At 42.8% G+C, this 15,702-nt stretch overlaps 1 protein-coding gene across 1 annotated transcript in view; it reads right to left on the bottom strand.

Annotated features, from left to right (window-relative positions):
• GPC3 (glypican 3) overlaps positions 1 to 15,702 on the bottom strand; it is a 403,498-nt gene that overhangs the window by 90,413 nt on the left and 297,383 nt on the right. The window contains exon 6 of the mRNA XM_027608126.2: positions 11,925 to 12,045. Within this exon, the coding sequence (XP_027463927.1) occupies positions 11,925 to 12,045 (121 nt within the window). The remainder of the gene's footprint in view (positions 1 to 11,924; positions 12,046 to 15,702) is intronic.

Genomic DNA, 15,702 nt, shown 5'->3' with positions numbered 1-15,702 from the left:
CCTTGATTTAAACACACACTCCATATATATATATATATATATATATATATATATATATATGTATAAATTTTTAAAAATTTATCCTCTTCATTTTCCATTCAGTTACTTTGAGCCAAACTAAACTTTAAATAGTTCAAAAATCTGTCGAAGGTTGGCTAGATATATTTTTCCAAGAATCTTTAGGATTTAGATTATTATATTTAGAATTTTAAATCATTTAAGTAACAATCTAAACTAGAAAAGCTGTAGTCTTTCCATTCCAGAAACTGATAAACTGAGGCACGGAGAAGCCAATCAAAAGGTCACTCCCTTTACAGATTTTCCTTTATGATAACTCTTCATACTATCATAATACGAAGAAAAAGAGTAGCTACAACATATTGAGTGTTACTGTCTCTAACACTTGTACTAACCCTTCAAGATAGATCATAGTATACCCATTTCACAGATTAGGAAAGTTGAGTGCCAGGAAGTTAAATAATTTGGCCTAAATCTAGACAATCACAAAGTGACATACCTGAGATTTGAGCAGAGATCTATCTTTGGTTCTAAGATCTTTGTTACTTTCCCCAAACTAGATTACACAGTGCTGTGGCTCCCAGATTTTTCACCCCGACCTTAAATCACACACCAATAAGACTTAACAACTAAAGCAGGTAGTACTAGTTTAACAAAAACTCAGGTGGAGCAGTGAACATTATAATCCCAAAACAGTCCTTCTGAACCTCTAAACAGAATAGAGAATATTTTCCCAGCCACTCACTTCCATGCCCCTCCCTCTCCCACCCCAACACACACGTACATATATGTTTCCCTTCACCCTGCCAATAATGGCCACAACATCCAAAGAGCTGCTAAGTGATCATTCTATTTGAGAGATATATTCTTGTGGGTCAGTGAAGATTTCATTGCTCCTTATTGCTGTTTCCATCATAATTAAAAACAAAGATGTCTGCTAAGCTGCGTTTCCCCCGTTGTGCTTTTGTAGTCAAGTTTGTGAATCTACATGTAACACTTTGTTTGCATTTATCCTTGTAAAATTTCACTTTGCTAATTTTCTCTGCCATTCCAGCCCGCTGAGATACTTTTGGATCCTGATTGTGTTATCTATGTATTAGCTAACCCTACGTAGCTTCATGCCATCACTAGATATTAAAATTATGCCTTCTCTGTCTTCAGTTAAGTGACTGGTAAAAACTTGAGGCGATAAGGGTCAAGTACAAAGCAAACAACTAAACTCCTCTCCCCAGGCTGACACTGATATGTTAAGAAAATATTCTTCAGATATGATGGTTAATTAGCTATACATTGACTAAACTATATGATCACTTAGCCAACATTACTTGCCACCTGCTTAAAAAGGATCAGAGGAATCTCTGGCAAACACCTTGCTGAAATGTGGGTATGCCGTGTCTGTGCCATTCCCCTGATCTAGTAAAATCAGACACACATACACACACTCATAAAGGGAAATGTCTTGATTTGTTCTGAGTGAGCCCACAGTGGCTCCTAGGCATCATCATGGTGGCTTCTTAAAAGCTCATGCTCTCCAAGAATCTAATCTAGAATTTTACTAAGATGTGATACCAGGCTCCCTGATTTGTGGTTTCCACAGTTCAATATCTACCCCTTATGTTTTTTTAGAAAAAGAGAGAGAGAGCAAGCAAGTGCAGAGGAGGGGCAGAAGGAGAGAAAGAGACAGAGACAATCTTAAGCAGGCTCCACGCTCAGCTGTGTGGAGCCCAACGCTGGGCTCGATCTCATGACCCTAGAACATGACCTGAGCTGAAATCAAGAGTCAGATGCTTAACAGACTGAGTTGCTCAGATGTCCCTCTACCCCTTATTAAACGTAAGGTTAAAAAATCAGGTCTCTCTCCAGTCTTTTGGCTCTTCTTCTGTTTATTGTGATGACTCAAAATTTGCTAACAGTGATACCATGATAATAACCAGAAGACTCTTCAGTGCCCTGGGGTATAACTGATGTGAACTTGGGCCTCATTATTTATGGCAGACCATGATAGCAATTCTCTTAGCTTTTTTTTGGTCTTGTCAACTGCTCACCCATAATACAGAACAGATTTTACTCTGAAAAGTGACGTCCTGGCAGAATATGAACTATGAAGAAAATAATATCCAGATCAACTAATTAAACAAAGAAGATCATACTTTAACCCTATTAGGAAACTATCTGATATCTTCCAGTGCGTATTAATAATGTAGTTTTCACTTTGACATTAATTAGAAATGCTGGAAATACTCCACTTAACAGTTGCTATGCAAAATCACTGCAGCTGCCATCCAAGACAAGCACATAGTTAGGGATACAGACTTGACTCCATCATTGTTATTTTACATTTTACTAAGTACTGACACGGAGCCCACACAGAACATGGAAACATCTCTGGTCACGTGTCAAATAAGTTTACAGCACAGGGTTAGGTCTCAAATAACCCTGGGCACACCCAGGACGGAGGCCAAACATTTGGTTGAGCCAATGAACAAAGGGCTGCCATCCAGGGTCAAAAGTGTCTGCTCTGTATAGACAAGCTAGTTTTATTTCCATTGGATGTCGTCAGAATCCTAATGGCGCGGGCAAGGAGAACTGAGATGTGTTGGTCTTCAGCTTCAAAGGAGAGTCTATTGGCTCACTAGTGCAAGAACATGGGCCTTCCACCAGGAACATCACTTCCAATAGGAATAATATCTCCACCAAGCCATTCACACGCGCCCATTTGGTCCCCCTTTTAACCAACAGTTCATTTTAGGAGGTGGCTAACGGGGACTGGAAGGCATTCTTGTGACAGCCTTGTGTGCTGTAGATATTGAGGAGATCTGTTGCATGGATGCTCGAATGAAAAAATGGCTCATATGGGCTTAAACCTTTAATGTCAACTTCAAGGGCACCCTGAGATTTTTATTGTGTTAGCAGTCGGAACCCTCTGTGTAAGGGAAATCTTACTCAAGACGGATATGTAAAGCAGATTTTAAAACTGTAGCAGCTCTGGTTAAAATAGGAATGGGGGACTCAGAACAACCCCCCACCAAGCACGTCTCCCACATCTCTACTCCCTATGGAGCCCGATCTGAATACACTGCCTGAACAACTGAGCTAACTGGCACCGGAGCCCACTGACTAATAGGATGCTAATTTTGCCATTCTGGAAGGAGGGAGGATGCACTAAGAGAAACTGTTACAGGGGGGCCCAGGAAGGTGGAGGAGCTGAGATCCAGAGCCCTAGAGCGAAAGGATGACTGGCCCCTGAACGTGGATGGGAGCCGGAGGCAGACCCGGGGTGGGGGGTGGGGGGTGGGCGGAGGGGGGCATATCAGGCTGTGTGAGCCACAGGTCCTGCTACCTCTTCCTGCTCTGGGTTCAGTGATCCCAGCAGACGCGCCCATCCCCCACGGTGCCACGCGGGCCATTGCTCCATGGGCTCAGGGAGGTGATGGCCCCAAGGTGTACTCATTTTGACCAAACACTGGTTAATATCCGTAATGAGGGATAAATAATTAGCAAGTTCCTGCCTCATGCTGTTCTGCTTTTGGTTCCAAAGATGAACTGCTGAAGTGTGGGCTTCTGCCATGCTCCGGAGCACCGTAGAGGAAAATGTGCCTGCGTGTTTGCAAGCACGTCTCGCCTGACACGGGAGCCTTTGGAAGCCGAGCGATGGCATGGCAAAATACTAACGTGCTCATTTCCCAGGCTTGGCGTTGCTGTTTTCTGGCAGTATGACTCTGGACACGTCATTTCTCTCTCTTGCCTTCAATTTATTCACCGGTAAAACCAGAGACCTATGACCTAAAAGCCCCTGCTAACGATAACCCTGCACTTATGTAACCCTGCCCTTTGGCACAGAAGCTGGTTCAATGTCGAATGCGAGGAGTGCCTTAAATGGAATCTAAATTCAGAAATAAATTGAGCAGCCAAGGTTGAGTCCTTTGAATAAACTGATCACCAAAATGTTGTGTATGTTCCATGTCTACTCTATACATGATACTATGTTAGGTGCTATAGGAAACACAGAATTTATATCATATAGATAGATAGATAGATAGATAGATAGATGTAAAAAGTTACCTCTGAATTTCTCAAACAGTATTTGAACATACATTTACTGATACATGGCTTATAGTGAAGGTTTACGGGGGTAGAGAGCAACCATTTGTACCTATTTATTTTTTTAAAAAAATGTGTTGCAGGGGAGCCTGAGTGGCTCAGTTGGTTAAGTGTCTATCTTGGGCTCAGGCTCAGGTCATGATCTCAGGGATCAGCAGGAGAGCTCCCTGCTCAGCAGGGAGTCTGCTTCTTCCTCTCCCTCTGTCCCTCCCCCCCCCGCCCCCCACCCCCGCACTGGTGTGTGTGCACACGTGCTCTCTCTCAAATAAATAAGTAAAATCTTTAAAAAATGTGTCGCATTTGGCCAGGAGGTAGATACGAACAGAATATGAGACCTCATGGATTTCATAGCTATTTTGGAAATATATCTCTAACTTTGTAAATCTGGTCACCTTTACAATTAGATAGAATTCTCTTGTCATATGTAGAGCTTGTCTTTCCACAGGTGACACGTGCAATATTTCATTTTTTTCAAAGACTTTATGTATTCATTTATTTAAGAGAGAGAGACAAAGAGAGCATGAGTGGGGGAGGGACAGAAGGACAAGCAGACTCCCCGCCGGGCACAGAGCCTGCCGCAGGGCTCGATCCCAGGACCCCGAGACCGTGACTTGAGCTGGAGTCAGACACTTCACCAACTGAGCCACCTGGGTGTTCCCCTCCCCCCCGTTTTTTAAAAATTTATTTATTTGAGAGAGAGAGCAAGAGTGGCGGCAGGGAGAGGGACAAGCAGACTCCCTGCCGGGCACAGAGCTCGCTGCAGGGCTCGATCCCAGGACCCTGAGATCATGACCTGAGCTGAAACCAAGAGTCAAACGCTCAACCAACCGAGCCGCCCAGGCGCCCCTGACACGCCCAATACTTCTAACTAAAACAAAACACTCAAGAGAGTATAATACTACAGTGAAAAAAGATACCGTATTTCCCTTCATTGCTAAATCAAGATTACCCCAACACCGCTACCAATAACATTTTGGCCCGCCACTCCCGACTCATCTTCCGTTTCATTTGAGTAATTTCATTTCATAAGCAAGGACTAAAATACGTGGCCCAATTTCCGTACCTTTAGTCCTGTATTTTCTAAATATAGCAAATAGCTCATTTGCAATAAATTTAATATGAAATACTTGGGAATTCTTCTTGGTGCAGTGTTATTAAACTGTACATAGTAATTAAGATATTAAAAACACATGCTCCCCAAAGCCACCAGACATTGTAATTATTTTTCAGGCTATTAAGCAAAATGACAGAAGATTTTTTAATGATAAATGTGTTTTGGAATGCATCGGCTAATTCCCTTTTACTTCATGAAATAATGTTTAGCTCCACAGAGTCTAGGTCTGCTATTTAAAGACCAACTCACATTGTCCTTTTGTAACTCAGAAGTCATTCATTGGCTCTTGTTAACACGTCATTGTAGATACTCCATCTTTCTCACACACACACACACACACACACACACACACACACACACACACGTTCTGGCTCCATTTGGAAATGGCCCTTCCTAAAGTTCTGCCACGCTATTTGTATGTGAAGAAGTGTGACAGACACTGGGACATAATTCCATTTGGAAAGGCCTTTTATTTATATTTGCCTCTCAAATGGTCTCTCCTTTTATTTCGAAATTTTAGATCAACGTTGGCTTTTCTAGCAACCATCGGACTAGGCCAGTGTTTTACGACTGTCGCTGGTTTTATTGTGGGAAGACTCTGAAAAAAGTTCCTCAGAGTGTTTTCTATCATGCCTGAGATTCATTTCCAGATTTTGTTTTTAAATCACATGCTAAGGAATGTCCTGAGAACCTCTCTGACACTTAACAACTTTACTAATTAACTTATGAAAAATTTTGACTTTCTATTTCAGAAGCCAGCGCCTTTTCACGATACCGGAGTCATCTGTCAGGCATCTTAAAAATACTTTTCAGGTGTTTATGGAACGGGATGGAAATGGCGCTGTCCCACTGTCTGCTTACATGTTAAATTCTTCTTTGACCACCTGGCATCATTTTATAAATTTGAGATAGCTAATAGAAAGTTTGCGGGCTGTGCCTAACTTGAAGCCATGTCACCAAGTGTCTCAGTTTCCACACCAGAAAGCACGGTAGTTGGTTTTGTAAGAATCTTCTAATTGAGGTTTGGTAAATGGCGTGCTTATTCTTTCTCTGCTGATGATTTCAGAGCTTCAACCATAGAAATGACTATATCAGGGACTTGGAGGTTGTTAGACAAATTAAGGAGTTTCTGCTTCTTGCACGTGTACATGTCCTCTCTGTCTAGATCTTGCTAACCGACACAAGGTGGGGCGTGGCTTCAAAGAAGCAGAAGGCAAGAGCACATAGCCAGAAATCGGCGGCCCTGGATCGTAGGTCTGGGCCTCCCACTTACGATCTGTCACTCACTTGGCCTTCCTGTGCCCCTCCTTTCTTCATCTGGTAAATGGAGGTAATGATGCCTGCTTCTCAGAGCCATTGTGAAGATCAGTTTATCTAATGTACATGAAAGAGCTTTACAAACTGAACCGCGCTGCGCCATTATATGGCAGAATTATTATCATTCCCATGGAGTCACGTGGCTAACCTGATCCAAAGACTGGACACCTATCTGGCCGCAGAGGAGGGAAACTTGAGGGCTGATAAATGCAAAAGTGGTTTTCTAATTTAATGTTTTCATAGCCTAATGGGCACAAGGCAGTAGGACAGAAGAATTGGGGGGCGGGGGCAGGGAAGGGGAAGTTGAAGTTCCATCTGCCCAGGCTTGGAGGACTGGTGGGAAGAGAACAATCTGAAAAGATGAGAGGTTACGAAGTAGAAAGGGGTGACCTGGGAACAGGGTGTTTTAAAAAGAGTGGCAGAGCAGAGAATAAAGTCACAAGACTTGTTCACAAGAGGGTGCTGGGTTAAAGGCTGACCTTGAGCCACAAATCATGGAATCACACGGCTGGAAGGAATCTTAAGAGGCCATCTCGTCCACTCCCCCACCATTCAGCAGGACATTTCAACCATCCCAAACAGATGAGACTTTTATCCAACTTTGAATGAAATTTGGTGTCAGAGCTTTTCAACTGTTTACAACAGGCAGGGAAACAATTTCTGGAATTTCATTTGAACCGGAACTGAAACTGGGGAAAAACAATAAACAGCGAGATTTTCCTGGGGAGGAATAACAGAGAACAGCTCAGGGACCGCTAAATTCACACTAACTACACAGCTACTCTTAAAGAGAGAGAAAATGTCACCAACAGAGCTGGGTTAGAGGGCAAACGGCCCACAGTATCATCTGGGTAAGAACGTATTGTGATCATTCTTGGTATATGGGGGAGTCTTCTCTCCAGGCAAAAATAAAAACAAAACGTGTGTGTGTGTGTGTGTGTGTGTGTGTGTGTGTGTGTTTAAAGCAATATTGCCTAGCAAATTTCAGAACTGATACTGAGGGCTTAAAGGAGTTCAACTGCTCTGCTAACACAAGACAATAAATCCTTGCACAAATTAGAAACTGAAAAGGAAATAAAAAGGTCCTCATTTCCAATCGTGGGAATGTTACACATGAACTCTGGCTTGGAACGAGGAGGGGAGGCCATTCCACACCTGCAGGCCTTCCCAGGAAAGGGGCCCAGGCCTGACCCTGAACCCATCCCCTCAAGGTTACACCATGGGACTGTCAATATGGAAATAATGTTACTTTATTCCCTTAGTGAGTATATTATTTCCAGTGCTACCAACAGCAACTATAACCTGAAAGGAGGCAGCTGAGAATTGCCACGGAAGAAAGTGAAGAGTTATTTTGGGAAGTGCTCATAAATGGCCCAGCTACGGTCCATCTGGATGGACGCACGTGGGCATACATGCATAGATAGAGAGAAGTAGGTAGCTCTGCATTTACAGATGTGTATGTTGGAGCACGCTACTATAGCTTAATAGATGCAGCCCCAAGCAAGGGGCCTAGGAAAATAGCCATTACACTCCTAGACTCACCACTCACTTACGTGTGAACTTGGGCAAGTTAACTTGATTCTATCCACCTCCCCCCTTCCAGTCACTAAAACTTTAGGTCAGTTTAGCCAGGCATTCAGTGAATCCAGATGTTTGGCAGTGTACAGGAAACAACATCTGGATCATTGATCGAATTTTCGACCAAACTCACTAGATGTTTTGGCAGCATGCCCACTCAGCCTTCGGTGGATTTCTGCCTCAGTTTCCCTAGCTATAAAAAAGGGACAATGATCATATATCACTCACTCACAGGCGTCAGTAAGGACTAAATAATGTCCAAAGGCAACAATGAGTTCTTGAAAAGACTGATTCTGTGATAGGACTCTATCTCATACCATCCCGGGTTGACTATTTTTCCCAGCACAACCAGTTAGACTTTTAGAACATGAAATCACTTTGAAATGTGGTTATGTGCTATACAAACGCGACACATCATCATCATCTTCTTCACCATCGTTATCATCATTGTAACGTTCTTCTTTGACTTTCTTAAAATGTCTCACTTTCAGACTGAGTCACAGCCAAACTAGGAATTTTACTGAAGGTCTGAAAACAAATGTGTTTGGGCACAGATGAGAAAAAGAAGTCACTGTGGGTGTTTGGAGCCCAAGCAATTTTAACAGCTCTACTTAAACAGGTAAAACTGGTCTATCAATGAGAATTAATTGGTTGCTCAATGGTATTTGTAAGGGAACCAAAAATGTTCACATACACACATATTCACGGCAGAGGTGGGAGAAAGAAATTGTAATGGTGCCTTTTCCAACTCTCATAATATACACCTCCCTACCCATGAACTGGTTTCAGCTTTTGGGGCTGGAAGTCAGACGAAGGGGATGGAAGGAAACAATATGGGGGAGCAAAGAAGAGACACATGAAAGGGATCTACAGTCACACAAAATTGGGGAAGCAGATTAGACAGACTGGCAAAAAGTACGGGAATAATGCTCCCTTTCAAACTCAAGTCCTGCCTACGGAGAAAATCCTGAATTATAATCATCTCAACTGCCATTTACTGTCGGGCATATGCAGTTATATATATTTGTGTATATAGGTAAAAATAAGTAATACATAAAATATGTTATATCTATAATTATATTTAAGCTTTCTATAATGGGGGTATAGATAAGATTTCTAATCCGCACAAGAACCTTGTAAGAGAGGTTTTGATATCTCTCTGTACTAGAGATGAGAAAACTAAAGCTCAGGTCCGATGACTTGCCCAAAGTTCTATACCTGGTAATATCCACAGCCAAGCTCCGATCCATCTGGATCCAAAGCCCACGTTCTTCCCACTATCCCACATGGTCTCCCATAGTATGAATATCAAACCCTCAACGTCTTTGCTACAAGGCTGTATTTTTTATGAGACTGACGCGCTGCCCACTGCGCTAAGAAGACGGTAAGGCTGTATTTGGTAGCGACCACTGGATCACATAGAAGCCCACGTCTGATACGATATGGCATTCCCTTTTTCCACTGGGGAGTCCATCTGCAGGCCTTTGATCTTTCTTATGCCTGCCACTCCCTGGTTTTGTCTTTACCTACTCATTGTTCATGGCAGCGTTCGGCGCTCCCGCCCTCTGCGATGCTTCTTGCCCTAGCCCCGCCCACCTCAGGCCTCCGCCAGCCAGCCAGAGTGGATGAGTGGCAGCCGTCCTCTGGCTCTTCATCACAGGCTGCCTTCTATCTGAAAGCACATTCTATGCCTGTGCTTCCTTCCAAGGAAGCTATGAATACAGAGCATCAGACTTGTGGGTCCCAAAGGCCCTGGCACCTGGCTGAGCACATAGTAGGTGTTCCTTCAGGTCCACTGACCAAAGAGATCTGTTGATAGTATCCTTTTAGGATTAGGGGCACAGTGATGCAGCCTGAGAGTCTGGCCTCACTAGTGTGTGTGTGTTGGGGGGGGGGGGGGAGGTGGTCTAACCAGTCGAGTGGAGCCCCCCAGATAGAGCCGGGTAGAGATAATTGGGAAATTATTCAGAGGACAATGACCGCTGTTGTCCCCAGGTGAAGCATATCATGCCCTTAACACCTCCACAGAAGTGGTTTACACTGTGCTCTGAACCCTTCAGAGACGCATTCTGGAGAAATCATACTACGTCTAGCCGGGCTCTGCAGAACTTCGTGAGGTTGGGAGTTCACAGAGAGAAGGGTCTTTCAGGCAGCGACTTCCATTATCATGTGCTCAGCAGCACTAACAACTGGTTATTAAGTGCTCACTGAGTGCAGAGCACTTAATTAGGCACTGGAGGAGCCAAACCCAAGTGTGTTGTAAATACTTTCACAAAGCCATTTGCAGTGAAATATGCCACTATTAGAAAGCCCTTCCAAACATTTTCTAAGAACCACAAAAATGTCATTGCTAATCTTCATATTAAAAAATAAAGCCATGCCAGTGTCTTCATACACAAACCTCTGCCCCTGCATAAGGATTTTAGTTGCATTAAGTTCTTTCCAGGCTACAAATAGAAGTTGGTGGTGCCAGGGCCCTCCCACCCATGGATCACGGAGCAGGAACACTGTCACTCTGGTATACGGTGGCACTTTTGGTGGCATTTTTTTTATTGTGGCCACAAAGCAATCACAAGCAGATGGTACAACTAACTTCTATTTGTGTCTTAGTTACTAAACTCCTCATGAGAGGAAAAACTCTGTGTACAGGTCAAGGGAATCTGTGGGTGTCTCTGTGCATGGCAGTGAGTCAGAAGTTGGCAAGGGTGCAGTGAAGCTGGTCTTCTAGTATCTTCCTAGTGGCAGTGAAAGCTGATACACGTCCCCGTTGGAAAGCAATTTGGAAACATGCATTAAAATGCTCCTATCTTTTAACCTGATAACACCAATATTTTAAGAAAATGATCTAAGATCAGGAGAAAGCACCATGCGTGAAGAGGTAGCTTTATTTATGATGGTAAAAAATTTGAAGCAATCTCAATGTCCAGCAAAGGCAAACTGACTATTATGATGAATACTTAAAGAAATCTTAGGCAGCCACAAAAAAAATGATTAATATGAAGATTTGTGACAACATGAAAAAGTGTTTCCAATATAGTGTTAATTTTAAGAACTATAAATCACTTGTGTAGTTCCAGTTATGTAACAAGTCTGTGTGAGTGTGGTTTTCTGAACAAATATTAGAAAAGAACAGCTAAAAATGATGGGATTGTGAGATATATTTTTGGATAGAATAATGGGATTGTGAGAAATATGTTTCCATTTTCCAAGCTTTCTCTAATATTACAATATTTTCTTTATTATTTAAAAGTGGGGTGAAGGGGCATCTGGCTGGCTCAGTTGGAAGAGCGTGTGACTCTTGATCTCAGGGTCATGGGTTCGAGCTCCAGGTTGGGTGTTGCAATTACTAAAAAAAATAAACTTAAAATAAAAATGGAGTAAAAAACAAGAGTCAGAAGTCCTTTTTAACAGAGAGAATCTTTTTTTAAGATTTATTTATTTGAGAGAGAGACTGTGTGCGTGTGTGCGTGCGTGCGTGTGCGTGCGCACGCGCACGCGCGCACGCATGCGTGGGGGGAGGGGCAGAGGGAGAGAGAGAATCTAGCGGACTCCCGCCAAGCGTGGAGCCCGACTTGAGGCTTGGTCTCATGACCCTGAGATCATGACCTGAGCTGAGATCACAAGCCAGACACTTAACCCACTGAGCCACCCAGGCGCCCCCACAGAGGGAATCTTTGAAGGAAATGAAGAACGGCTGCCTCTCCAAAAGCCCAAGAACACAAGTGGAGCGGCGGACGCTGACCATCCCTCATTTTTTTTTTTCCCCATTTCCATTTTTGTTCAATTTACCACTTACCTGGTTAATGTGCTTCAGCTTGTCAATAATTTGACTGACCACTGGCTCAGGGCCCTTCATTTTCAGCTCATGGAGGTTGAACTGATTTTTCATGCCATTCCTTGCTGCCTTCTGGCTGTATCTGGAAAGGGGACAGTAAAGAAAAGGTTTGTCACAGGAGGGTCCCAAGCAAAATAAAAGCTGACTATACTTGACGCCAGTGGTCAAGCTGACCACAAGCTCTCTTCAGCCTTTTAAACCACGGGATGACCCTATGGTGCAAAAGTAAACAACTGCCGAAAGAATCTCTTTGCAATGGAGAACCTTCAACAGTCAACAAACATTAATTCAACATCTTTTTTTTTTTTCCCCCAAGGAGTTAGGGATACAACAATGAACAAGAACAAGGCAGACAAAGTCCCCTCCCTTATTGTGTTCTGGATCTAGTGTGGTGTCCAGAAGGGTAAGGGCCAGTGGCAACTCAGAGTGATGAGAGCTAGTCAAGGGAGGTCCTGCGTCTTAGTCAGGGGAACACGCACGCAGAAGGGACATTAACTCTGAGTGTGCTCTCTACTCACTGGAAAAAGAAAGATGCTTATATGTCCTTTACCTCTTCCTTCTCCTCCACTGCCTCCTCCCACCATTTCTTGTAGGCCTTGGAGTTGGGTTTCTTTTCAGGAGGCATTCCCAAGCCATGTACAGTATAAATTTGCCCTCGCCTGATACATTTTTCCCCCCAATTACAATAGGATAGTCGGTGTGTTAAGGGCAAATTCGTATTTCTTTTATTTGTATTTTTAATTACAAAAATAATAATGTTCATTGTAAACAATTTAAACAGTACAGAAATAAACAAAGCATAAAGTAAAAGTTCCCCCATCATCCTATCCTTCCAAGAGAGAAGCATGGCTAACAGTCTGATCTATATTCTTCTAGGGGTTTCTTTTACTAACACATAATTCTAACCCAAATTGGAAGTATACTAGTCATGCTGATTTGCAAATTTTTATCACTTAATATATATCTTGGACATATTTCCATGTCAGAACATAAACAGCTGTCTTGTCCTTATTCTTCGGTATGGCTGTATCATAATTTATTTATCCAGTCCCTGATGAACAATGGAGTTATTTCTAATAATTTGCTAATACAACGCCGCAAAGAACATCCTCGTATACCAATCTTCGCACATTTGCACGAATAGCTATAAAGGATAATTTCCTAGAATTTAGTCACTTCATATTTCTTTTTTTTAAGATTTTATTTATTTATTTATCTGAGAGAGAGAAAGAGAGCATGAGCAGGGGGGCGGGGGAGGAGCAGAGGGAGAAGCGGACTCCCTGTTGAGCAGGAAGCCTGACGTGGGGCTTGATCCAAGGACCCTGAGATCATGACCTGAGCCCAAGGGTGACGCTCAACTGACTGAGCCACACAGGCGCCCCTCACTTCGTAATCCCAAATTATGACATGCAATAAATAATTAATACTACTGTATTTTTGCATATGACTGTGCAAGGCAGTTTCTTATCATTCAGCTTACTTGAGCTTCTCAACCACACTGTGACGTGGGTAGGGCAGACATCTTTATTACTTATTACTGAAAATTCCACAACTTCAGAAGATACTGATCTGGTTTTGTTAGGTGTTCCCTTCCATGATACAATGTATCTGCCAATATTAAGGACATGCCTTGAAAAAGACGTGTGGTAGCAGAGGAGGTCAGGAAATCTAGTTCTGACTTTCATAATTAAAAGGCATCCAATGAAAAGGAAAATACTTTTTTAAAATAATCCCTACACCCAACATGGGGCTTGAACTCATGACACCAAGATCAAGAGTCGGGTGCTCCTTCGATCAAGCCAGCCAGGCGCCCCATGGAAAGGAAAATATTTTGTAGTAAAGTTGAAGAGAACATTTGATTGCATTTCTTCTGAAATGATAGCCTAACATATTCCGCTTATTTAACTTTGAAGATTAGTGAATACACAGATCACCAACCATCAGACACCAGTTGCCCTTGGGGCTGTATTAAAGAAATGCAAAGCAGCGTTCTTTATTTATATATCTTGTGGCAATCAGCTTACCAGCCTCCTCTTTTATGTTCACATAATGCTGTTTAAATACCATCTCCCTCCTGATGATACCAGCAACTTCATCATGTCTTTCTTTGCACCTACTGACGCCTGAAGCAGAGACCCTATTCACAGATAAAGAGGCAAGGCTTATTATAAATCTTCTGAAATGAACTTCAGGAATGTGTCCCCAGAGACATTTCCATGGGCTTATTCATATTGAAGCTTGCCGGCCACTTTTATGCCTGCTCCTACAAAACAAACGTCTTCCTAAAGTTTATGATCCTCATTGGAATAGTGTAAAGACATCTGCCAATGTAGCGATTTTGCCCTATGCTCCCTCTTCCAAATCACCTATAAATATTAAATCCTATTAGTCCCCCAGCTGATCCCTTGCGGCCCTACTGTATTCTTTCCCGCCATCCGGAAAAGTGTCCCCATTGCTTGCTCTATTTTTTGGTTTCTTATCTCCAAGCTATGGATCAGGAGCCAGGACAAAACACTGCTCTCCAATCCCATGGTGACTCAATTTTTTAAAAACAGCTTTGGGTTGAAAAGCTTGCCAAACTTTTTGAAAGTTGAAATAGCATCCACTGTTCCGCTCTATCCATGTGCTATTTAAATCCTCAAAGGACTTTAGTAAATTAAGCATGGTTTCTGGTTACAGAAGTGTTAGGAAGAGCTGGCCTGTGGCTTTGACCTAAAACTTGCCTTTATTTTCTGTATTCCTCAAAGCAGTAACCCAAAGTACTGATCCAACTGATTCCCATAGCTGCTAAAATTTCATGGCACTATTTTAAAACTCGGCGATCTTGCACTCTCTCTTTAGGTGTCTCAATACCTCCCCCACGCCCCGATCATTTCTGTTTCCCACCACTCTACCCTGTTCTCCTTAGCTGGACAAAAGACAGAATGGAATCTTAAAAGCCATGAGTACTAAATGGAATATTATGAGGACGTGAAAAGGACGAAGTCGATCTGTATGTGTTGGCATGAAGCCAAATTCAAGATACATTGCCGCAGATAGAAGCAGTGGTCAAGAATGTACGGTGTGATTCCATTTGGGGTAAAAATGGGTCTGTTGCGGGGCTCGGGCACCAGCGACCTGGGCTTCAGAGACCTCCACCCCGCCTCCGACGCCAGGATGCCTCCAGAGGGCACAGTTTTATTAGTTTAATAATCCATAAAGCAAGTCAAGTATTAAAAAACCAAACCAAAAAAAAAAAAAAAACTGGGTCTGCAGAGGCATGACTCTCCTGTACTTTCTATGTGTCCAGATAGATGCAGAACATTTTTAAGAAATGATAATAGCAGTTATCTCTGGTGAGCAAGGGGAGATGTTGGGGGAACTCTTAATTTTATTTTATATTCTTCCATATCTTGTACATTTTTAAAGCTTTATAATAATTTAATGTTTAACGAGTGAAGTTTTATATAGTAGTTAATTTTCTTAAGGCAGAAGAGAAAACAAAAGGAAGGAAAAGATAATTAAAAGCAGGGCCTATGGGAAATCCTTCTTCTTGGTAAGAGTTACGGTGGCCATTCCTAACAGCCCAGCTCAAAGGTGACTTCTTTTTTTTTTAAGATTTTATTTACTTATTTGACAGAGAGAGGGACAGCGAGAGAGGAAACACGAGCAGGGGGAGTGGGAGAGGGAGAAGCAGGCTCCCCGCCGAGCAGGGAGCCCGATGCGGGGCTCGATCCCAGGACCCTGGGATCATGACCTG

The sequence above is a fragment of the Zalophus californianus genome, chromosome X (genome assembly GCF_009762305.2).
Source record: "Zalophus californianus isolate mZalCal1 chromosome X, mZalCal1.pri.v2, whole genome shotgun sequence".
NCBI classification, from domain to species: Eukaryota; Metazoa; Chordata; class Mammalia; order Carnivora; family Otariidae; genus Zalophus; species Zalophus californianus.
The sequence above is the reverse complement of the archived record's forward strand: the minus strand, read 5'-3'. Positions and strand labels throughout refer to the sequence as shown.